The 24,515-nt window shown below is 38.6% G+C and overlaps 1 protein-coding gene across 3 annotated transcripts in view; it reads left to right on the top strand.

Moving 5' to 3' along the window:
• Positions 1-24,515, top strand: part of SCML2 (Scm polycomb group protein like 2) — a 69,921-nt gene that overhangs the window by 38,156 nt on the left and 7,250 nt on the right. For all 3 annotated transcript variants that reach the window (XM_061988569.1, XM_061988568.1, XM_061988570.1), the window contains 5 exons: positions 9,432-9,682; positions 14,296-14,431; positions 16,789-16,992; positions 21,321-21,503; positions 22,333-22,446. In XM_061988569.1, coding sequence (XP_061844553.1) covers positions 9,432-9,682; positions 14,296-14,431; positions 16,789-16,992; positions 21,321-21,503; positions 22,333-22,446 — 888 coding nt within the window. The remainder of the gene's footprint in view (positions 1-9,431; positions 9,683-14,295; positions 14,432-16,788; positions 16,993-21,320; positions 21,504-22,332; positions 22,447-24,515) is intronic.

Below are 24,515 nucleotides of genomic sequence, written 5' to 3'. Positions count from 1 at the left end.
ATTTTAAGGATGTGAATAATTGTTTTCTTCACATCTCTTGGTCTCTCAAGTGCTTTTAGAGAAAACTTGTCACTCGGGGGCATCGTTGTGAACTATAGTTAATGAAAGAAGTTGACATCATAGTGTCTATGCTGGATCAGTTTGAAGGACCATGTGTTCTAGCAGGCTTTCTCCAGAAGTCTCTGAAAGCAGGTGTGTGAAAAAAAGCATAAGCACATAGGAGAGAGGTTTGCAGAAGTATTCCCCACAAGCCAGCACTTCCCAAGCCCGAATAACGCTTTCATGCTGAGTTCCTCCTGAAGAAGCTTGGTCTATTTTGTTGAGTTGTATTTTGGAGCCATCTGAAGTTTTAGCGCTTACTGAACCCCTTATTACAGGATGTTGTACTTGAGTGGGTGTTCTTTGGAAAAGGAGATATCCTTCTTTTTGCTGGTAGTTTTGTTTGTTGTCCTCATGTCCCTGTACTGAAATAGCTCCCTGTACTTCCATTACTTTTACAGGAAGAGAATGGTAAACAGTCATTCTCTAATTGCCTTCTTCACATCCATCATGATTTTGTAAACCTGTACTGTAGCTTCCCTCAGTTACCTGTATTCCAAACCTATGAAATCCTATTCTGTTTTGTTTTCTGCTGTCATGAGATCAGTTTATGTCCCCTGATCACTCTTTTTTTTCCATACCGTTTCCATTTCATCTATGGCATTTTTGAGCCACTAGAACCAGAAGTGCATATAATACTTAAGACTTAGTGGCATAGTGATGGTTTCTGTTCTATTTTCTGTTCATTCTGTAATTATTCATGAACTAGTATCATGTCTTTTTTGATTACTATTGAGCAATGAACCAATACTGTCATAAAAATATTTATTTTCATTCTAAGGTATCATTTTTGTATACATCAGTTAATAGTCCATTATTGATCACAGAAGCTAGATTATTTTGAATTGCTTAACATTGAATTTCATCCATTACTTCCTCTGCTGAGCAACTGCTCAGCTTTACAAGATACTTTTATACACCTTTACTGAGTAAAAGAATTGTTCAGTAGTTATTGCCATCTTACTCTTTACTCTTGTCCTAGATTGGGCACAAGCCCAAGCAGAGATCTCATTGGGATTTCTCTAGAGTCCTGCCTCAACTGTGGAAACATATCTATTTATTCTTTGACACCGTTTGGTATTTTCCAAGAAATTCTTTAGAATGATCGTGAGAATCTTCCCTCGTATCCATTGCCAGCTAAGGATTTTTTTAAGAGATTGTGATGTGAGATCTTGTCATGTGCAAATCCACAGACTACATCAATGGACTTTCCATTGTATGCTTGCTTATTGACTTCTTAACGTGAAATTAATAATAGCTTTATGAAATGTGGCATTTCTCTACAAAAACTATGATTAGTTCTCCCTCAAGATACTGTATTTATCTTTGGGTTCACTATCTCTGTTCTCTACAAGTTTTTTATCAACTTGGCCAGTACAAATATCAGGTCCTGTCCCTACCTTGCTGACTTGAGTGATGGTATCTCACTAACCACCTTTTTAAGTCTCTGAACTTGAGGCAGTTTTAAGGACAAACTTGCACAGCATGATCAGTAGCTTGGACAGTTTGTTTTGTTTCCTTAACACTGCTAAGTACTGTATGTCCTGTCAACTCTCTACTGTTTGTTCCATCTGTGTTTCATGACCTGTACTAGTAGTACTTCATGTCAGGAAACTTGTTTCAAGTCCCTGTGAAGAGAGGTTCTGATAGGGAAACTAATGGTCTGCTTTGGATTAAGTATGAATGCACGAAAACATTCACTAAACCTTTGTCACTTTAGTATTCTGTGTTTGCTCATTCTGAAAATCTGTTGGGTCCAGATAACGTCTGCTTTTGATATGCTTTAAAAAGGCTTTTAAAGTTTGATGTCTTTCGGATGTTTTTCTTTTAGCTCTTTTTCTAGGCCAAACATATTAATACTTTTTTATTTAACAACCAAAGATTGTAGCTTTTAGTTTACTCAGTTGGATAATAGAAAGCTGTTACTATGCCTAAGAATATTCTTTGTGTTGCACTGTAGCTAGTTTTAGCTAAGGCTTATGATTGAAGTAGACAGCAGATGACTGGAGATTGTCAGAGCAGTTTCCATTAGCTGTTTCTATATAAATTCATTTTACTATTTAGTCACTGCATGTAAATGGCAGTTACTTAGGCATCCCATCTTTTTATTTATAATAGAAGTAAAATATTTTCCATAAAAAACAAAAGAACAACTAGGGACAAGCCATGTGGGAAATAGTAAGTAGTTTCACCTGCAAAGATTTATTTCAGTATAAAGTAGTATGTATCATTTAGATGCAAACAGCATCTGGAGAGGGATCACTTTCTATATATCACTGATACCCACAGTCTTATGTAGCATAATCTTTGATGGACAAATGTGGTGCAAGAACTGATGACGGATGAACTGCGCTTCCCCCTATACAGGAGAGAATTTGAGTGACCAAAGGAAGACGATGTAGTAATCTAATTAAAACCAGTGATACACTATAGCTTTTATCCTGAGTTCTCTTCTTTCCTTCTCCTCTGTCTCCCTGCCTTCCACATCACGTACCCCTCATTGCTTTTCTCCCCATTCAAGTGCATTTATTGTCGGTGAGAGCAATCTTCTTTCATTACGCTAATCAGCCTGTGATGTTAAAGGTCTCCTTCAAAAGCTGTCTGCAGCAATAAGAGTAGTACAAGATCAAGCAGAGATTAAAAAGCATCTTATTTGTCTGTTTTATGATTTCTTAGTTCAGTTTCAGTCAATTTTAAGACATATTCTCAGTGCTTAGTTTGTGCAGATTTTCTGAAGCTAGCTACTGGCGATGCACTTCTCTTACTGATAACAAAATTATGTCAAAGTAGTTGTGCTATAATTTTATCTGAGTTATACTCTAATGTGTGACATCAATTTAACCTTAAGTACTACTCTATATGTTTGCAGATGAAACAAAAGAAGTGTCGGAACTTTAGGCAGAGCTACACTTAGATCTGTGAAAAGATTCTGTATTGTTTAAAGTAGCCAAAAAAAAAAAAGCATGGTAATTCTTAAGTTTCATTAAAGAAAAAAACAAATGCTGAAATGGTACAATGCCCTGCTGCTGGAGATTTCATTTTTCTCTCAGTGCAGCCAGCTTTTCACGAACAGGTCACAATAGTTAAATCAGGTACATACAGTAAGCAGATTTGTGCTGTCTTCAGAATTGTACATGAAAAACTCCTTAGCGCTTCAGGCTAAAATCTGATTTGCCATATACTCTCACATGTTAAGCTTTTTTTATTTGGTATTAATGGTTCTTGGCATATTGCAGTAAGACCTGGATGGAACAGCTACAGGGTAGTAATCATCTATGAAAAAGATAAAATTTTTGCCTTTCTCAAAGCTATGACCTTACTGTAAGCTGCGCTTCCTTACCATCTTACCATATTTATTTATAAGTTAGTTGTAATTTTGTTTTAAATTAGAAGCACTCTAATGCATGTATTTTTGACTGTTACATGGGAAATATTTTCCATCATTTGCTCTTTGTTCAAGTCTTGTGGATACATGTGTCAACAGTGGTTGTGTTGCCCTACCAGTGGGTTGGATTGAGTGGATTTTTTCCAAATCTATGTTAGTACATGTTAAGAATTTATCAGTATTTATTCATTCAGATATTGAGACAGAACACATTGTGGTATTGCATTAACCGTGGTCTGTGTTTATTTTTTTTCCTTCCTCTGATGCTTGTTTCTTTTTGGGCCCACCTTTCATCCTCCTGATGCCATTTGACAAAAATAATGGGAAAACCTAGGCAGAATCAGTAATGATAGAGTGAAGAATAAAGATGTTAAAACTCTTACTTGCTGTGTAGAGCTTGGCTTTGCCAGAATTATTGACATATCATCAGCACACTTAAACGCTTCACAGGTAACTCAAGTTTGTGCTTCTTTGATAGTTCAGAAGGCTCTATTTCTTTTCAGCTTGTCAACGAAATAACAGTGGCTGGGGTTTGCTTTTTTTGTTTGGTTTAGGGTTTGTGGGTTGCTTTGTTTTTAATGTCCGTTTTTTTGGTTTTTTGCTAGTGTGGTTGCAATGGCAATGCTTTGTTGAAAGGTGAGACTAGAAGCTGTTTATCAACAGTTTTTGGTTTCTAGAGATTAGGAGTCTGCCTTTTGTTTTGCTTGTTCCCTCTATACATCCCATGCCCCAGCTGGACTATTAAAAGTTGTAGTTTTTGGAAGTGATGGGTGTTAATTTAGTTAGCAGTGGGATTTTATGTAGTTTAGTTAGTGTTTTCACGAGCCTGTTTCATAGATGCTGGGTTACCTAGCTCTTAAAAATGTGGGAGGTTCAAAATGGGAGTGAGGGACCAAGGTGCTACAATGCTGCCTGGGGAAGTGCCTAGGAAAGAAGTGCTTTGCTTTCACAGAATCACAGAATGATAGGGATTGGAAGGGACCTTTAGAGATCATCTAGTCCAATGCCCTTGCTAAAGCAGGTACACCTAGATCAGGTTGCACAGGGCCATGTCCAGGCAGATTTTCCTCTAGTTTTGTCTTATGTTGCTTGGAGTCCTCCATTTCATCTTTCAGGGCTTGTGAGGGGAAGGTTAGGATTTTTCATAGAAGTTATCAAGAGACAACTGTTTTTTTTTTTTTGTTTTGTTATACTAGTAGCAGAAACTTAAATCTAGGAGAAAATTTCAAGCTGTATTGTCCATGTCTTGCCAAAGAGGTTGTTGAAATTTCCAAGCACAGTGTTGTCTTTTAAATGACAAAATTACAAGTTGCAACTGATTTTTGATCATAGCAACATATCAATTAGTATCTTGCAGCTACCTCTTAACCAGAAGTAATCTAAACACAAATAGAAAGAGGTGGCATGTATTACAGATACTTACACTTTTGTATGTCTCTCTTGTTCAACTGAGGCATAAGGACATAGATTTTTATAATCCTTGGCAGTAAGCTGTTTTGAAAAATTACTAATCTTTTCAACTTCCTTTGCCAGTTGTCAAAATGATCATAATAATAACTTAATATATTAAAGAAGGTTAATTTTATAGTTAAAATCCTGAACTAGAACTCAGGAGGTGTATTTCCATTACTTCTGCTGTGGAATGCTTACATGGATTTGGGATAAGTTGCTAAATCTCATTCCCTCATTTTTTGTTTTCATCTGTAGATGAGAGAAGGGCCAGGTCTTTGTATTCTCCATTCAGCTTGTGACTCAGTGGGGGCATAGGAACAATACTGCAATACAAATAGAATCATTTCTGTCATGAAAGAAATTCTACTTTAAACACTGAATTACTGTTTTTACTGTCCTAACAGCATTGCCTTCACCTTCATTGTTCAGAGAATGTACAGCAAAACTGGCCTGTATCTTGCTTTGCATAATTTCACTTCAGCTTCTTAAAGTCTTGTCTTGGAATTGCTGCTCTGTGACACTAACTGAATGGTAGATTTCTAATGTTTAAATATGACAAATCTGGAAGTTTTTTTCCTCTTGCTTTCCATAAAAACATGGAGTAAAACTGTCACTGTGGATTATTTGAGGGAATTTTACAAATTAGAATTGCATGAGAATTCAGACTTCTGAGCTGTCATCTATCCTGTCCCCTTCCCAAACGCTGGAAGTTTCAGTCGCTTCAGTTTCACGCTTGCCTTTAAATACATCTGACTTGTTCTGGCAAGAGATTTTGGGGATAATATTCTGGAGTCAAATTTTGCAGTCCTGCATGTGTCTGGGCAGTTTTTCTGCTTCTGCAAGCAGAATTTGGCCCTCATCTGAAGTCTAACCTTTCATGTCCTTCTCATGCAAATGAGCTCAGTTGACTCCAGTGGATCTGCTTGTGCCAATAAGGACTGTGTTGTGTCAATGCATCTTTTGGCTGTGAGTTCCAAGATACTGGATTTGGGGTTTCTGTTACATATGTTGGACACAAAGTTTATAGGTGGTGTGAATCTTGCAGGACAGTTTTGGGGGAAAAAAAATTACTGTATTTTAAGTGAGCAGTAATTGGAAGTATGAAAGCTGTTTGTGTGTTGTGTGAAGATAGTCCCCTATAGCCCTCACTAACGTGACAGCATAATTAGAGCTCTGTGAACTTTGAAAACACCATTTAGTTGCTGACATGACTATGGTAAAGTATATTTGCTCTTCTGTTCTTGAGGACACCAGTATGGTTTTTAAGAGACTTGGGAAAGAATGCCATGCAATGCATCCCACCCCTGAAACTGGAGCAGTGGATATTTGTCTAGAAGAGCAACAGGACACAAATACTTGATTTTGTTTGTGCAAATGAGAAAGCCTTTGTGATGCAAAACAGCATCCTGAAAAGGCAAATGTGCTTTTTTTGGTTGTAAATATCCCAGCTAAATAGTGCAGTAATTGCAAGCAGAGCTTGGCATTTTTCCTCTCTATTCTCTTCATCGTTATATTTTAACAAGTTCTCATGAGACTATTAAAACGTCTTAGTTTTTGGAACATGTGGCCTAGTGGGGATAACTCTGTCTACAGATGCAGTGGGTTGGCAGCTCGATTTTGCATGTCTTTTCATTTCCCTCCAGATCCTGTGACCCAGCGTAACCTTTGGTCTCCCTCTGAAGGCCGGGGTGAAGGAAGTATGAGCAGGTGACTGATGATCACTGTCAATACGGCCTGCAGACAATATGGGAATTACTTTAGCAGTCTCCCACTCCCTTGCTCTACCCCCATCCTCTCTTAAATCAACAAATGCAAATAGCAGCCTCCTCATTTGCTGCTGTCTCTGGGAGGCTGCCCAGGCAGCGTGGGCTTTGTTGCAGCCCTGCCTATTGAAAAAAGCGGCTTCAGCTCTAGGTGGCAGAAGGAAAAATACCAAATGGGACCTGACACACACACACCCCTTAATGGTTAATGCTGCTAATATTTGGTCCTCTGGCTGTATACAGGTAGGAAGATGCTGAGATAAGGGTACTTGATGTGTGTGTGGTTCAAGAGGGAATCCTGAAGTGGTTGGAGCTCTTTGCATTGTTACTCTTTGTGTGATAAATGTCCTTCTGAAAGGGAGTAGGGATTGCCCCTGTACTGAAAATCATACCTGTGCTCCTGGAACCTGTTGCCATTGCAATTACCTGTGTATTTGACCTTAGCTATGACTTTACTGTGCATGTATAGAAATGCATTTGCTAAATTTCAGCACAGATGGGCACAAAGAATTTGTGGAACATTTCTTTATGAGGTCATGGTTCTTGTGTTAAATGCATAGTTGTGTGGCACAAATAAATAAAAGTCACTGAATTTTACTTTGATGTAAGCCTAATGCAAATACAATATGTAGTACTGTATCACACAACATACAGTTGATATTGTTTTGCTTTCCAGATGTACAGCTTAATGTGAGTTGTCATTCACCAATTTAGAGACAGAAGAGTAATGCTATGCCAGCATTTGGTTAAAAGTCTATTCATTTTATTTTAAGCTGTAATTGCATGTGAAAATAAGTTTTGACATATGTAAATAACAGGAGTGATCCATTTGCACATCCAGAACGTCGTCCTTCTTGGATACCTACGGATGTATTTGATGTATTAGAATTGCAACCAGCCATAATGAAGAGATTTTCTCTGAACTGCCATTTAGCAATATTGCATTAGTATCCGAGTCAGACAAATGGTGATGTATGTAAATGCTCCTACATGCTTTAAAAATGTGTCACTAGTACTTGTGTTTTATAAGAAGTCTGTTTGCAGTGTGCATTTCATCTTACTGTGGTATTTTCTATTGCAAATACTTAATAACAGTTAACCTCTGAATAAAAATTCAGGGTTCAAGTAACAGTTGTAAAGCTAGGTGCTGGGCTATTAAGGTGAACACTACCCATACAGCTAGACATTAAAATTGTTGATTGTACAATATCAAATAGTATGTTCTTTTTCTCAAGATCTCATTTCAAATGTATCTTTGAGTTTTATTTCACATTCTATTTGCTTACCAGAAAGCCTCAGATACTAATATTTTTAGGAGAAGACTTATTCCAAATTGACAAAAATCCAGGAAATTAACTAACAACAACCTCCTGTGCTCCACTTCCAGTCTGCAGTAGCGCTTTGGATCCAGCACTGGTCATAGACACAGTCAAAGCCTGCTTGAACCCTAATTTGCAATAGTTCAAAGTTGTGTCACAGTTAGAATGTATCGTGAGAGTTTCATCATCAGAGATGCAAAAAGCTGTGGTAAGGGGTAGTGTGACACTGGAAAGCCATCTAATTTTAGTGTAAAGGCTACAAATGCTTTCAGATATGTTGTGTGTTCTTTTCCCAGACTATTTGCAACAAGAGCGGTTTGATGGCATTTTCCCATTTTCATCTTCTACTCACTTCTGAAACTTATGCATCTGTCTGCCTGCCAGAATCAGGCCAACAAAATGGATTATTTGTTGGACTTTTGGACTTAGTAATTGCTTTTTGTTGGCCACAGGCGCTGCTTTAGCATGACGTGGTGCATCTTTTCATCAAGGATATGCCATTATCTGTAGGTTTTGTTTGTCATCCTTCTGGTGTTTTGACCTGTCTAGTGAGAAGGGAATTGTAAAAATCATCATTGTTACTTCAGAAAAGAGTGAGTGGATGGACAAGATTGCTAACTAGGAAGTTCTGTTTGATGAAATGCAATTCCATCTTGCAGCTTCACACCAAGTTATAAAACAGTCATGTCATATACATATTGGATCAGTTTTGTATTGGGATGGGAGATTCAACAGAGAACCACTTCCTTGTTAAGAATGAATTAAAATGGTACTTTGGTTTTTGTAAGTTCTTCTTCCAAATAAAATGTAAAGTCTGGATGGCTCCGTGTAGAAAAATCTGGGCATAGTTGTGTGAACTTAACGTTCTGAACTGGCATCTCAGACAAATGCACATTACTGATACTTTGCATATCATCAGTTCCTCCTCTTCAGTGGGATGACTTTCTTTGCTGCTTGAAATTGGTTTTTAGCTCCGTAGAAGTAGTTGATATGTAATGATGGAAACTCTTAGAGGAGGGTGGATGTATTATGAGTTGTATAATTTGTGAAGAATTTTCAAGGCCTTCTTGATGAACGGCACTTTATATATATATATTACAGTAATTAAATTATGGGAAACCTTTGTAAGGTGAGTGGATTAATTATTTTAAATGTTTTCCTGTTAATGTTTTTCTCTTAGGAAAGTTCCTCTAAAAGACTGGGTATAAAGAGTTCTCTCTGGCTTTAATGAAGTTATATATTTTCATGCCAACCACTTAAGTTCAAAATATCCGAGTCTATCTATTTTACGATGTAAATTGTGCACTACATTTCTTTTTTTTTTCTTTTTTTAAGTCTGTGTTAGAAAAGTTGCTTTCCATCATTCATGTTGAGGTTTTCCCCCCCTTCCCTTTTGTTTTTGTTTTTCCTCAGTTTCCATTACAAAGAGCAGTGCAAAAATCCAATCTTCCCCTTCCAAAGTGACCCGACGTTCAATGCAGTCTCCACAGAAATCTGCTCCGGTACCAGCGCAACGGGGCAGGAAACCAGGTCGGGGCAAACCCCCTGGACAGTCTCCAGTTCCCAAGAAGGGCAGGTCTCCTAAAAATATTCCCCTGACAAAAAGCACCTCTCATACTGAAAATCTTAAAACAAGGAAAAAAAGTTTAAAACCTGGAAAAAAGGTTAGTCTTTATCTACTACTTTACTTTCTGTTGCAAAATTTTGTAGTGAGATTTTTTTTTCTCTTTTTACTATTATTTTTTAATTTTCTGTCTTGTCTTCAGCCATCAGGGCTTCACCATTTTCAGCAGTTGTAACAAGGAAAAAGAATAGCTGTTCTGGAATATTTTAATGTAAGCTTCTGTGGGTAATTTTATTCTAGAACAAGATTACTCGTGTTGAAAAATACTATTCTGGAGTAGCTATTTCCAGTAAAATTACAAGAGTCAGGGAAGCCTTTAGGCTAAATTATTTTGTTACAGAACCATATATGTAATTTGCATAATATTCTTTTTGTGGGGTTTTTTGGTTGTTTTTATTTTGTGTTCACAAATAAAGGATTAGCAACAGTGAGGGCTTTGTTGCAGAATTTAGGCACCTTAAGCATACATCTGGATTTGCCAAGTGAATCTCTTAGACACCCCTTAATCCTGGAGACGCCAGCAACGAAGCAGAAAGCTTCTTTCTAGGCAATACATTTCTCCAGGTGTGGGTCCACTTCTGCCCAAGCCTGAAAGATGTGATGCCTTTCTGGCTGCCAAGCTGAGTCAAATCTGGTATGTGGGCAGCTGCCTTCAGCTTCAGCAATTCTGGATCTGTTTGGTTAGGTACAAATAGGAACTATGATAACCTTCCCCCTTCCCTCACACACACAAAACCAACACTGGTGGGTTAACAATCGCAGAGCGGGCTGGTTCAGGGTACTAAACTTGTAGACAATTAACTCGGCATCCATCCCTCTTCTTTCTTTGCACCAGCCCAAAACATCACAAATGCTGTTGCTGCCGCAAGGAAGGGGTAAGGTCACAACTGGGCAGATTTAGGGCAATTTAAGTTGCCGTGAAGGTACAGTCTATTTTCAGATTCTCGTTTACCTACTGCAGGCTGTCAAGGAGGAGGAGCAATACTGCAATGCCTTTCCCCAGACAATGTCTGTCCTTGTGCTCCTTCCTCCTTTGCATTAGCACCAACGGTGGACTGGAGGGCATTGTTTATTCTGTTTGGGCCCATCCCATCCCTGCCTCCAAGCTTCAAGCATTTGAAATTTTGGGATTTTTCTCCCCTAGTCTTGGATCACTGTGGGCTATAGGATCTGTTGTGAGTGATGTGTGGTAGTAACAGCACAGGTGGGACTTCTTTCAGTGGAAGCACTGATCAGTGTAAAGTACTAGTAAAGGAACATTATTAGAACATACCCAGAAGGCTCTACCACAAAACTGGAAGCAGGGACTTTGTTGAAATGATGACTGCAAGGTAAGAAATTAGTCTGGGGACCAGAAATTAAAATCTGAGCGCTGTCTCCTCTGCTGCCTGCCCCTTCCAGCTGGGCATTGAGACTGGTAGGCCACTGATGCAAGTGGTCTCCAACTTTTATCTTGGTTTCCATGTAAAAGTGCACAGACACACAGATTAAAGAGGAGAAAGATGTTTCCATCCAGACTTAGCTAGTGAATGGGATGTTCTCCATAAGTCTGGGGGGATTTGAACAAAAGACTTTTGTATCTTAAGGATGTACTCAAGTATGTCAGGATGCACATTTTCATGTAAGAGTTTTGTCTTCTTTGTCTCAAGAAAAAGAAATTGAAAGGGTTTGTGTATCCTTTGAAAGAATAGCTGGAGGCATCTCACCCTTTGAGGAGGCTTCTGGGCTCCAAACCCTGGGTGTTTTCTTGGAGCACTGCACTGGGCACCTAGTCTGTGTGAGATACTTGGGGGATTTGCTTGGAGAATGGGTGTTACTGCTAACCCTGTCTTGGGGCAGTGAACTTGAGGCACTTCTACACACTCCTGATTTCCCCTGTGGGGCCATGCAACTAAAAGGTTTTGCAGAATCTAAGTTTGATATATCTAACTTGGGAGGCTTACTGCAGTCATCTTTTCCTTTTGAGAATCCATAGGAGGTTGTTAATTGCTTTGATATGTGGGTTGATTGCCAAGATGTTATACATAGGTACAAGCTCTTCTTTGGATTATTAGACCTGTTAGCATAAACGTAAAGAGAGGAAATGGCTTGATGGGAGTTGTGCACAGACAGAGCGTATCTTACGTGGAGTACCATACAGCCTGTATACCTGTATACAATACATAGGCAAATATAATGCAAGCAATACGTAGCTAGAGATTTGAAGGTGCTTTTTTTCTTTCTTCATTTTTTTGTTTGTTTGTTTTTTGCCAAGACCAATGCCAAAAAACTCTCAAGATTTCAAGCTAAGTAATTGTGCTTCACATGTGAGCTGGCTCTGTGGCACTTCAGAACCTGTGTGTTTAGGGAAGTTGGTCTATGCCTCATACTCTGTAGAGTTAGGCTTTTAAGTTTGCTCTGCTGCAATGTTTATCATTGTGCAGGTATTAACTGTCATTATACAGCTAGGAATGTTCAACTATTTTGTCATCTTTTCCCTTTATTTAAAAGTTTTCTAAGCTTTTCCGTCCATATAAGATGCATGTCAGGATTTGTTTTTCCTTTGTCTCCTCCAGTTTACACAGTATGCCTTTACTCTGTCATAATGAAGAAGAAATCTCTTTATATTTATCTCATTATTTTTAAAAGAGCACTTTGCATAACAATACAAAGAATTCCTTGAGGAAGTGCCTTGATCTGAGAGTGGCTTACAGGCCCAGATTCGACCCCACAAGAAGAGAGATTTTAAGTGTCAGGGTAGAGCCTGTGGTGCCAGCCTGTGAGCAGTGCTATCTGCAGACAAACAGAGCTGACGTGCCCTCCCAGCTAGCAGGGGCCAGCAAGTGACACCCTGACCAAGCGAATGTGCTGAGCCCTGCTGGGAAGGTGGCCTGATCACAGTTTGCTGCTCATCAGTTTGGAATTGCAACATGAGAACCTCAGCTGAACCATGCTGTATTTCCAAAGCACTTACTCTTTCCTCCTTGTGATGGAGAAGGTAGGAAATGGCCATCTAGCCTCACCATGCTTATGTGTTAGTGTAGAGCGTGGCAGAGTTCCTCTGTCTTACAGTTTAAGTGTTTATATTTTGTTTTCATAGCTACACTTCTTCCATTTCCTCCTCTTTCCATTCAACCATGTGTATTTTGCAGCATGTTAACAGACAACTACCCTTCCAAAGAGTCCCTACTCCAGGGGGGCCTTCAGGAATGTCAGACTTCAGATCAAACGCTCAAACTTCCCAAGTGCATTTTTGTTCTCTGTATTGAGGATGAAGAGCGACCTTTCTGACACCCCATGTTAAGATACATAGGCAATTCCTGACAAGTAATACATCACTGCTTGGTTCAGTGTCTGACCTGAGCCACCTCATCTCCTTCACAATACCATGTCAAGCTTTGGCAGTCTATTCCTTATGTTCAAGGCAATTCTACCTAGTGCACTATCATCAAGTAGTTTCTCCAGACAAACCTATCTTCTCTGAACTGCAAGGGGTATAGAAATTTTCTTTAAAGTCCTCTGTATTTCAGAAGAAAGTTATTTTATTCTTTATAGATGTTGTGGAGAAGTTAAGCACTGCTGCACTTGGGAAAGTGTATATTTCAATTGCTTTCTGTGCTCTTTTTAATATATTATTTGGAAAAAATACTGTAAAGGATGAACGCTCCTAAAAGGAAGAGGGCTTAGCCTCCCTTAGCAACTTGACTGAATTTTCACATCAGTATAGATTAATTTTAGCAGTAAGTTCTTACCACATGAGTAGCCAAATCTCTGCTGCCTTCAGCAGTGTCAAGACCTTGGGTTATCTTGTATATTCCTAATTTTTTGAACAGGTAAGAGAGTAAGGACATGATCTATTCCCATGCAAGAATAAATGGTGAAGAGAGAGATGAAGAGCTTTTCTCCAATTCAGTGTTTCTTTTATTTCCATTTATTTTCATAGACTGTCAATGCACATTAGACATGCCTTCCCAATCCAAAGGAAATTACAACAAAATTCCCCTTTTCTCAGGTGGAACATAATGCACACTGACCAATTTTTAAATCTTTGTGCCATGAACTCTGATTGTCTGTCAAAAAATAAGCTGCAAATAAGTTTGATTTGGGAAGGATAAAGGCTTTGGCAACCCACATGACTGGATTATAACTGTTTGGTAACTTGTGTAAAGGACTGATTCTTGAAAGTGATTACTTGAAAATTTTGGTCCCTCTTAAACTAGCTGAGAGAAAATCTAGTTGCACTGTAAAGCTGACACCTAAATGTGACCCAAGTTTTACATGAAAATATATATACAGCCCAACTGAGTGATTTGAGTTTTGATAAACCCAGATGACTGGAATGGTATGGACAGGAAAATAATCCAAAATATTTCTTCTGTCCTTCCTAAGATTTAAGGGTCATGAATTAGTATATAAAGCTCATTCTTTCCCCACTTTTTAGATAGAGGTTCCTTTTCAAGTCATTTGTCTTCTACTGCCTTACTCAAGTAACTGTAAATGCAAACTGACAGTTTCTGGACTTAATTTCCTGGACTTTATCTGTCTGCCGTGTGTAGTACTCTTGTAATAATAAGCCACACACATTCAGTAAGAGAGTGACTGGTAGCAGAAAGGTTTTGCACACTTCTCAAAAAACATTAAATGTTTTGGCTTGGCTTTTTTTTCTCTAAACAGAAAAACATCTTGCTGGAAGAAGCGACTCCTGCATCTCCTCTTCCTCCTCATTCTTCTGAGGGAGACAGTGGCACTACGCAGATACTTAAGGATGGAATTAGTTTGTCTGGTGCAACTGCAGCAGTTATGTCCACAGGTAAAAGACAGAGAAAAAAAGATTATGATATTTTTTGTGTGAAATGGCTTCCATTTAAAGCAAACTAATTGTGTTATTTTATGGAAAATGTATGCAGAATAATGATTATTACTGTAAATCATTATCCAGGTACTTTATATTTGAAATGTCTTTGTAGATGTCACTGTTGTTTTGCAGAACTAGTATTTTGATGCCTGCATTATAATAAGAAGTGCTGGAGCATAGGATCTTTTGAAAGATTTTCTAGTTTGTTTCTGTCTGAAGAGGGAAACTACAGCTCTTTCATGTGTGTCCCACTTCTTAATGTCTGAAATAGGAATAGATGTAGCTAAAACCCCATATGACACTCTGATATCATGCAGGCTGTAGTGTCACACAATGGAGATTTTATCTCTGCATAGCTTTACATTAAAAGAAACAGCTCAGACTGTTTAAACTAAGTGAAGGCGATCAGAGGAAGTACATTCCTTCTTCCTTTTATGTTTGCTTCTTTTTGAAATGTAATGAAATGTATCTTGAAAAGGGTTGGCAAAAGAGAAATAAGCTAGTTAATGAACAAACTCACTGAGGAACTTATAGTCCGGTAGTGAAACAGTTTGTATGTTGTCAACTGAAATTTCAGGACTTTCTAAAAACTCCATAAATTATGATAATTTTGTTTGGGGTATTTTTTTAGGTTTAAAAAACTGTTTTTACAGTAGAAGTTGTCAGGCTCTTCTCACTCTGAATGTCAGATGTGGATGAGGGTAAAATATGTATGTTTTTCCTAAGAAAAGAAAATAAACCTTTCAGGAGGCAATTGTTGAGCTGAGACAGAAGATGCCATGAAAACTGTTTTTGCTGATTTGTATCTTTGATTATTTGTACAAATAGGTTTGCTCCAGTCTGCAGACATTGGAGAGTGAGCACATATTCATGGAGACATGAGAGCAATAAAATACTTCTAGAAATATTTCATTTTTAAAAATCCAGGGTTTTAACTAAGTCCAAATAGTACTACAGTTCAGAAAAATATGGCAGCCTTTTGTATAACAGAAGGTTTAGACTATCTGCTTAATCACCATAGAGGCTTGTTTTTTCGTTAAGCTATAATAATGTCTTGAGCGTGTTCCTGGTCATAGAATCATAGAATCATGTCAGCTGGAAGACACTTTTAAGACCATTTCCCCAAGTGCAACATCCTCCCATCTCTTAAACACCTCCAGAGACTACTCCATCACCTCCCTGGGCAGCCTATTCCAACACCTGACAATCCTTTCAGTAAAGAAATTCCTCCTCATATCCAGCCTGAATGTCCCTTGGCACAACTTGAGGCCATTTCCTCTTGTTCTATTGCTTGTCACTAGCAAGAACAGACTAACCCCCGCCTCACTACAACTTCCTTTCAGGTAGTTGTAGAGAGTGATAAGGGCTCCCTTGAGCCTTCTTTTCTCCAGACTAAACAGCCACAAATCCCCCAGCTATTCCTCGTGTGAGACGTGCTCCAAATCCTGTAGTGACTTGGTAACCCACCTCTGGATCTTCTCCAGCACCTCCATGTCCTTGTAGAGAGGGGCCCAAAACTGGACACGGTATTCGAGGTGCGGCCTCACCGCATGTGATGGCCAAGGCCACAAACAATCGTAGCATCATAGGAAGAAAATTCATGGCTTTTGCCCATGTTTTTCTGCCTTACTGTTCCTTTTGAAAGACAGCTTTATGTAGTCTCTCTAAAAATAATTTCAGAAGTCCTACCTGATTGTTTTGTGCTGAGCTTTAAACCACTTTACGCTGTTTCTAGGGAAGTATGTTTATTTTATTTAGCAAAGAAAGCAAAGTTGCAGTGTGGAAACCATACATGGGTTGTTTGGGGCTTCAAAAGGTACTGATCTTCAGTGGCCATTCTACATGTACACAGGACCATTACACATGCACTCAATGCTATATGGGTACTTCAGAAGGATTGTCTTTGTTGTGGCTTCTCTGATAGGAGAAAAATTAGGGCAGTGACTTGGTATGGCCAACTATTTTGAGTTATGTCTTTATAGTTTAGAGCACCTGCTAGAAATTCTTGTTTTATTGGAACTAGCGTATGAACGGAGATTAGTTAAAATAAAAGGTAAAAATTGTGACAGCCTTGTTACTTTACGGGCTTAAGAGACCAGAAAGAAGCAGATTTAGGACTCGTGCAGGAGAATCTTGATAAAAGACGGAGAAGAGCACATTTTGCATGCTCCACAAGTACATATGTATTTTCAGTATGAGTTGGCCGGTACACATTTTCCTCAAGATTAAAACCAGAGAAAGGCAGTTTGCAGATCTGACTTGAAAATATGTCGTAGTTCCTCACCAGTAAATATGGCTTGTTCTTTTTTCAGTGTGTGTTTACGTCAACAAGCATGGAAATTCTGGGCCTCACCTGGATAAGAAGAAGGTTCAGCAGCTTCCTGATCACTTTGGACCAGGTCCTGTCAATGTGGTACTTCAGCAGGCTGTTCAGGCTTGCGTGGATTGTGCCTATCAGTCCAAAACAGTCTTTGGATTTCTGAAATCTGGCCATCACGGAGGGCAAATGATAACTGGTATGTGAACGTGCTTTGTTTCTTCTGTTTCTCCACTTGGTTGTGAACTTGAGGTAGGGCAGAAGATCTGAAGTAGCTGCACTGAGTTCGTGTGATTTAAGCACAGTCAAGAGCATACACTTGTGAACTTCTTTACTAAGAGAGTATTGATGGTGTCTGTTTTTTCTCAACTCTGGGTCCAAGGTGATTGAAACAGTTCTTTAAACTAGCATTTACCAGTAACAGTGTTAAATTACATTTATACAGTGCTGTTAGATTCTTGTTCTTGTGCACCTCATTTAGCATCTGTAGCCAAGCATTTGTCAAGTAAACTAAGTACAAGTGAAATACCAGTTTTTTTTTAATCCAAGTTATTTGCATAATCTAATCCATACTTAGTGTTTATGCTCTTAATACCTTAACAAAGTGGGTGAAAAGTTTCAAACTAGTATGTTTAGCTTCCAGGCAAGTGATTCCATATGCTAAAGTTGATGCTTCTTCCCTTCCCCTGCTCCTCAGAAATACAGCAGTATCTTAGGTCAGTGTTCACTCACCTATGTCCCCTATTATGGAATAAGTTTATTTCTGCTACATATTAATGGCAATTCTACAGATAAATTATCTCTATATCTCAAATTGAATAGCTACTGCTTGACATTTTTTTCCCTTCTAGGCTAGATAATATTCTTTATAGCAGTTAGCATTTCAATTCATAATTCCATCACTGGTGATAAAAAGACTTTGCATTGCTTTAAGCTCCTTACATTAACACCAGACGTGAAAGATGATTAGTGGAATACAGGTTCAATTAAATCCTCATAAAGATGTTGCTGTCTAACAATATTTAAAAAGCAGCACCCCGACCTGCATATAGCAAAACTAGAGTAAGCCTTGCTTATGTGTTCCCATGAGTTTCTGCACAAAATGGATGCTGTTTCTCTGCTATGTAGTAGAGGTTTAACGGTATTGTATTCTTGTGGATTTGAAACACATATTGGTTTGTTTTTGCAAGATGCATGAAATTTTATTGCATTATTAATACCTTGCTGTATCTAATTCAGACAAGTAATTTTTCTTAAAAAAAATGCACAGAGATGTGCACTGCCAGTAGTCTGGGGTTGTTAATCATAAAGGACTGAATTGTACGCCAGCTGTATATCTGTGCTGTGACTAGTCGAAAATAATTATTTCACAGGGGAGACAAGAGTTTCAGAATCTTGATGTAGTTGTGGTTTGTTTACATTCAAAAATTCTGAACAAAAAGGAATTACTATTCTTCAGCCATCTTCACGCTAACACCTGGACTCAGAGAAACCAGCTCTGTAGCTTTGGGTTTGAGGAACTTGGCGATGTGGGCTTCTCCTGAAGCAGAGTGTTGGTCCAGGTGATAGTAAACCACAAGACCTCCGTGGGTTTCTGGTGTTTTTGTCAGCTTGTCAGACATATTGCTGAAAACACTCCATGTTGTTTTATCAAAAATTTGTGATGTATTTTGAGAAGCACAAAACGTGACTTTGGCTCATGTAGCACATTATAACCAGCTGCACGTGTGAACAGTAAGGAAGAAGAGGAAAGCTACAGCAAAATAGAATGAGGAATTACAGTACGAAATTGTGACAATGTTTTCTTGTAGAGTTTTTATTTGAAAGTAATTTTGGAGTGTGGTTTGTTCAGGTTTTTTTTAGAGTGGCGAGGAAAAGAAAATCTGTTGCAGTAGAAAATATAAATGAAAAGAAATATAAATGCTTTGTGGACTGACACTTTCATGACAAGCATTATACCTGACATGGGGGAAACTGTATGCTAATGAGGATGTGAATAAAATGATCTTACTGGAATACATGTGAATAATTAGTGGGTTCTTTTGGTTCAGCTGCCAAAGAAAATAATTGTTTTCAATAGACTTGAATTTAGAGTTTTTCCATCTTTTCTTACTCAAACAAAAGAACAAACTGTTTTGTTCTTGCTTGATGCATAAGGTTTCAATTCAGGCAAATATAACTGAAAGGAAATTAAAGGATTGATTAGCAAGCCCCACTAAGGGTGGTGGTGGTGGTGGTGTCAGCCCCTTTTTTCCCCTTGTAGTGCAGAGACTATGGTGTTTGGTGGGATGAAATAGGCTGAGCCTCAGGTACATCTTCTCAAGCACAGAACTAAAGTCAAACTCTTGTGTGAGTTTCTTCACTAGCAGACAAACACATTTTTCTGATAGTTTGTCTGTCAACCTTTCTCTTGACTGGAACTTGATATTGACTCTTCATCCCAGGGGCTGAGATTGCACACACAAGCTCCAGCTCCTATTTATTTGTCATTAAAGGTTGAGATTACTGCACTTCCGAAATACTCCTCTTTATTTTTTTTCCCCTAGCATTTATCTGTGAAGTAAGAGGCTTACGTTGTCCCCAAGCAGGGCAGACAGTTGAACCCATGGATCTGGATCCCACATCCTTGGTTGGAGTTCATATGTTTGCCCTCAGGTGTTTAGAGTACAAGAGAGCTATGTTTGCACTGAATCTTTATTTGTGGATTTTTCTCACAGTGTGTCTTGCTAGGGCGGTCACATTGTCTCAGCTCTTTCTTGCTTTAACCTCCTGACAACTCTAAGATAATATTGTTCTTTTCAATGCTGCTTTTTAAAATGAGAAATTAAGGTGTGGAGAGTAGTAAGTGATTTTCCCCAAGGTCGTGTAGGAAGATCCATAACGCTATTATAAAGCATTTTAAAGTTTTGCTGTAGCTGACTACCACCCTGCAGTAAATTTGTCAGATCAGGCTGTGCTAGGTCTCACAGCCCATTTGCTCTCCAGAACTGGTTGAGTTCCCAGCAAAAATTTTCCTTTGGAGACCTCTTTCCCAAACAGGAGGTAGAGGACCTTATGTCTGAGCCACATGTGGGACTGGGAGTCATTAACCTTTCATTTGAACGTTGGAGCCTGGAAAAACTGAATGGGCCATGGAAACGTGTTGGTCTGAGATTTGTCCCTGTAGCACCGACTCTAAACTTTAAGCACTTGCATTGGGTCAGTCTGCCATGAAAGCAGGTGAGAGAGGTAGCATGTTGTTGATGCTAGCTGGTTAGCTTGCATTAACTCTAATCAGAAGCTTCCTTACATCAGCAGTGTAAGTAATTGACACTACTCATTTCCTAAGGAAGCCTAAAATATGCTAAGCTTGGGCGTTTTCTTTGGTTTTGTGTATATTATCTGTCTCTCTTGTAACACAATATGGAAATGTTCCTTAATTCAGATGTGTGAATAAAGGCTTTCTTGTAATTTCTGGCTTGGTTTATTTTAAATGCATTTGCTACCAACAAAATATGATCCTTTAAAGCTCTACTTATCATTTGGAAACTTATGTTAACAACAGAAAGCTGTATGACAGGCTGAAAACCAAGAAGACAGATTGATGCATAAACCTGGTGTTTATGCCGCTTCTTTCTAGCCCTAAGCTTATGTTACAAGTTTGTTCCTGCTTTGTCAGAATGTGTTTTATTCAGAACTAAACATCTCAGCTAATGTAATGGTAATTATTTATCAGTACATTGGTAGCACTGAGTCTTTTCAAACTCTTACAGATTTTCACAAAAGAAAAAAATTGTGTCAGCTGCAACACTCTTGTTTGTGGAGCAAAGAAGGTCAACAAGTAAAAGATGTAGGCACATGTCCAGGCTCTTTGTAATCACTCAATTTAAAAGACACCAGATCCATTTGTGGCTGTTGTGGTATCTTTGCCACCTAGCTCCTGTTGAAATAAATGGGAGCTTGACCACTGTAGTGTTGACAGCAGGATAGATTTCTCTAGTGATAAAATAGCAAATGGCAAAACGGTTTCTGTAGTCAGAATTTCAGTAGTAATGGATGCCAGCACATTACCACAAGTATGCTCAGTTTGGTTAGAAACTGAGGAAAGAGGAAAAAAAAAATCAAGTAGTTTGCTTCCTTGTTTGATTTTTTTTTTTTTTAAAAACAAATACCATAAAGGGTCTTTCCTGTGTTACCTCATGCAAATAGGTGGTGGAGAGCTTGCTGTTTTATAAGCAAAGAACAGAAGTCAGACATAAGGTTTGGATGATGAAGGAATAGTTGCAAGTTTTGTTAATGCTGGTGTGAATCCCAAAACCTCTTATTAAAATAAGTTCCCATAGAGCAAATCTAAACTGGCATGGATCCAATGGAAGGTAACATTAGTCCTTTGAATGAAAATTTGTTAAATTACCAGAATTCTTGTTTGCTTCTCACATCTTGTGTGGTTTAAATAAAATCTGTACATCTTCTCCTTTAAGTTATGGTGTTTTACTATACTTCCTGATGCTTGGGGGGGGGTGTTTGACATCATCTTTTTATTCACAGCTTCCTTTGATGGGGAAAAGCACGCCATCAATCTTCCTTCTGTAAACAGCGCATCGTTTGTCCTGCGCTTCTTGGAGAAGCTCTGTCACAGCCTGCAGTGTGATAATCTCTTCAGTAGCCAGCCTTTCAGCCCTTACATGGGATGTGCACATAGTCCTGCTGAGTATGACAGGAACAAACCAGGTACTGTTAGACAACTGTTATTTGCAAACGCTGATACTTTTGGGAAGTGTGGTGGCTTTATGAAATTTAACCTTTCCGTCCGTCTTTCTATGACGTGAATTGATTGAAATGAATACGCTTCAGTTCTTGGTGAATTGGTTCCAGTGTGGTAATGCTTTGACAGCATGGGATAGCTCATACCACATGTGCAGAAATCATTTTGTTCAGCAAACTGCCTTCTTGTAGCCAAGTCAGGAAACATATGTATTGTACCACTGTGATACTGCTTTAAAATGACAAGCTCAAATCTTCACATTTCATTTGTTACATTTATGTTTGCATCATAAAATAAACTTATAAAAAGATACTTACTGCCTTATGAGAAATGGGCTTGCTAAAGGGAATTCAGTCTCGCTCTTTCCACACTATTAAAAGGTCTCTTCTTCCCTTTTTATTCATCTTAGTGGCTCCAGCATTTCTGTGTTCCACTGTGTACGGTCCAGTCTTTTTGTAGAAAAGGTGGGTTTTGCAGATGGTTGCTTGTGATATTTTATGTGAGGCCAGTATCTTTGTCTGGAGCACCAGGAGCATAGAGTGAGGGGTAAATTAAATGGCTTGCTCTTTTCAGAGAAGTAGATGAGGTCAAGGTAATTTTGGTGATGATAGTCGAAACTAAGCTGTACTTCAGCTTTGAAAGGTTGTATCAAAATGACCGAGTCTGTGTGCCACAAGGAACTGAACAGTAACCACCTGGTGAACAGCTGATGTATATGTCTTTAATTTTATCCCTGGACTATCCCCATGAACAGCTTTACACTACAATAATAGCTGGTGACTTTCCTCTTCACAGCAAAAGAAGAAATATCTGAAAACAGGAGTGCTAAACGGTACTCTCAGGACTCTCCACCGTATACTGTCCCTCTTTCCCCTAAGCTTCCCAGAAATGATGCACATCCATCTGAAGGTAATTACATTATGTTGGGATTATATATGAGGATTATTTATGGTTTCAGTATCTCCAGTCAGAAAGGATCGAGTTCAACGTATGTGTCTGGTTTGTCTCTAGCCTTTGACAGGTCAGGGTGAAAGTACGTTAATTATTGATCACTGGCACAGATTTTGCACTTAGGGAAGATCTACTGCAAATTCCAGCAGTCCTTCTCCTAAACCTGCCAGCTTTTTTTTGTGAAGGAGCTCAGGCATATATGTGACAGATGAAGCCTCCTGGTTCGTACATGACTATTTAGCAGAGAACTGACTTCCTCAAAATGGATCAAGAGATAAATTGGCAGTAACTCCTAGTAACTCTAGGCTGAGGCCATTAAGTGAGTAAGGGTGTAGCATGATGATATGACTCAACTGCATTTATGGCTAGCTACCACTGAAAGGTATGCTGCTCCTGCTTTCTTTGCCTCCTTGTCCCTGCAGTAGGTCGCACACTCCCCTGGCTGGATGCTGAGCTGAACCAGTGAGCAAAAGCACAGAAAACATTTTGGCAAAGTGGAGAGTAGTTTGCAGTTTGCCTCTCTGGATTGACTCATCGTGGACTCATATGAGCACAGGGAAAGGTTGAATACAATGCAGCGGGGGACAGAGGAGCAACTGGCTGTTAGATTGATTTAGCTCACTGATTAAGAGCACCTTTTCTGGTGCTGCAGCTCAGCTGCAGTAGCTGGGCACATATCAAGTCTTCAGATATGAAGTAAAGCATATATATATATATGTATGCTGAAATATGGATTTAAACCTCAGTGAGAGAGACTTAGGAAAATGTGAGGATTTTACTCCACATTTGCTACCTTGTGGATTAAGCCATGGGAACTTGTTGATGTTGTCTCGTCCTGTCTGACTTAATATACTTTGTCTTGCTTCAAGATATTTGCACAGTTATTTCCAAAGACTTTTTTTTGGTTGTTTTTTAATATGTCAGGGATTAGTTATTTCCTTCATAATATTTCTTTTTCTTCTTTTTGGAGGTCCTGAGGTCACTTTGACTTTTTAATCTACAGAGAGATCCTTCTGCCCCCTCTGATGCTAACACACACAAAGGGCTACAGTTAAATCAGAAAAGGATGTAAAATGAAAGTGTTCAAAATCATACTTATTTAAAATTGTACAGTCTATTATTTTGTATGTATGTAGCATATTCACTGCTTTGTATATAGCAGATGCAGGAATTACAGTTCTGCATTGATTATTGATTTCTTTGTCTTTGCAAAGGAAGTACTGGTTTAGGTGCACAATGTATTTGTAGAATTAAGCTACGTATTTTTAGTAGGTAACTTAATAAGTTAAGAGCACTTAATTATACTCAAGTTGTTTTGGTTGGAGAAAAACAAATATTTCAGTAGGTCTGCATTATCTTGTAAGAAATCTTCCTCAAAGTAAACATACATGCATATACTGCTTTTTAATCCTTGCTTGCTAATGGATTTATTTTACAGATGAAGTCAGTGTACTCCTTAAAATATATTCTAAGATCAGTAGTTCATTTATAAAATGCAATCACTTGGATAAAAAATAATTAAAATGAGTGTTTTGCCATGGTTTCAGAGGTTTGAATTTGTACTCAAAGCCTTTCAAGAGGCAAAGTGTTCTCTAGTGTTGTATGTTTCCCATTAGGGCAATGCCCTCTCTGGAAATCTGGAGGTAATTTTATAGCGGTCAGTCATGGGTTGGTTAGCAAGAAAGATCTGCCTCCAAAAAGTTCTGGTTCCATTGAGACATAGTTGTCTTGAAATAGTTGTTTTGAAATATCATTTGAAGGCAAAAGGGAATAATTGTGGGAAAGGGTCTTTCAAACAGCTCATTTTCCTTCTGATGTGCTCAGTGATATGTTTTGCAGATTTTGCTGTCTTTCCTGTTCACTAACAGTTTCTTAAAGTTAGCAAAGATAAAGGGGGGTGGGGTGGAGATCAACTCAGTCTCCCTCCCTGTGGAAACAGAGTGTTCTTACTACTGTGGATGATTACATCAGTCCGGTTATGTATGAGGCAGAACAACTGGCTTCTAATTCCCAGAGGAGCTTCAAGA

Source organism: Colius striatus, chromosome 1, assembly GCF_028858725.1.
Source record: "Colius striatus isolate bColStr4 chromosome 1, bColStr4.1.hap1, whole genome shotgun sequence".
NCBI lineage: Eukaryota > Metazoa > Chordata > Aves > Coliiformes > Coliidae > Colius > Colius striatus.
This window is presented reverse-complemented; position numbering and strand designations above follow the sequence as displayed.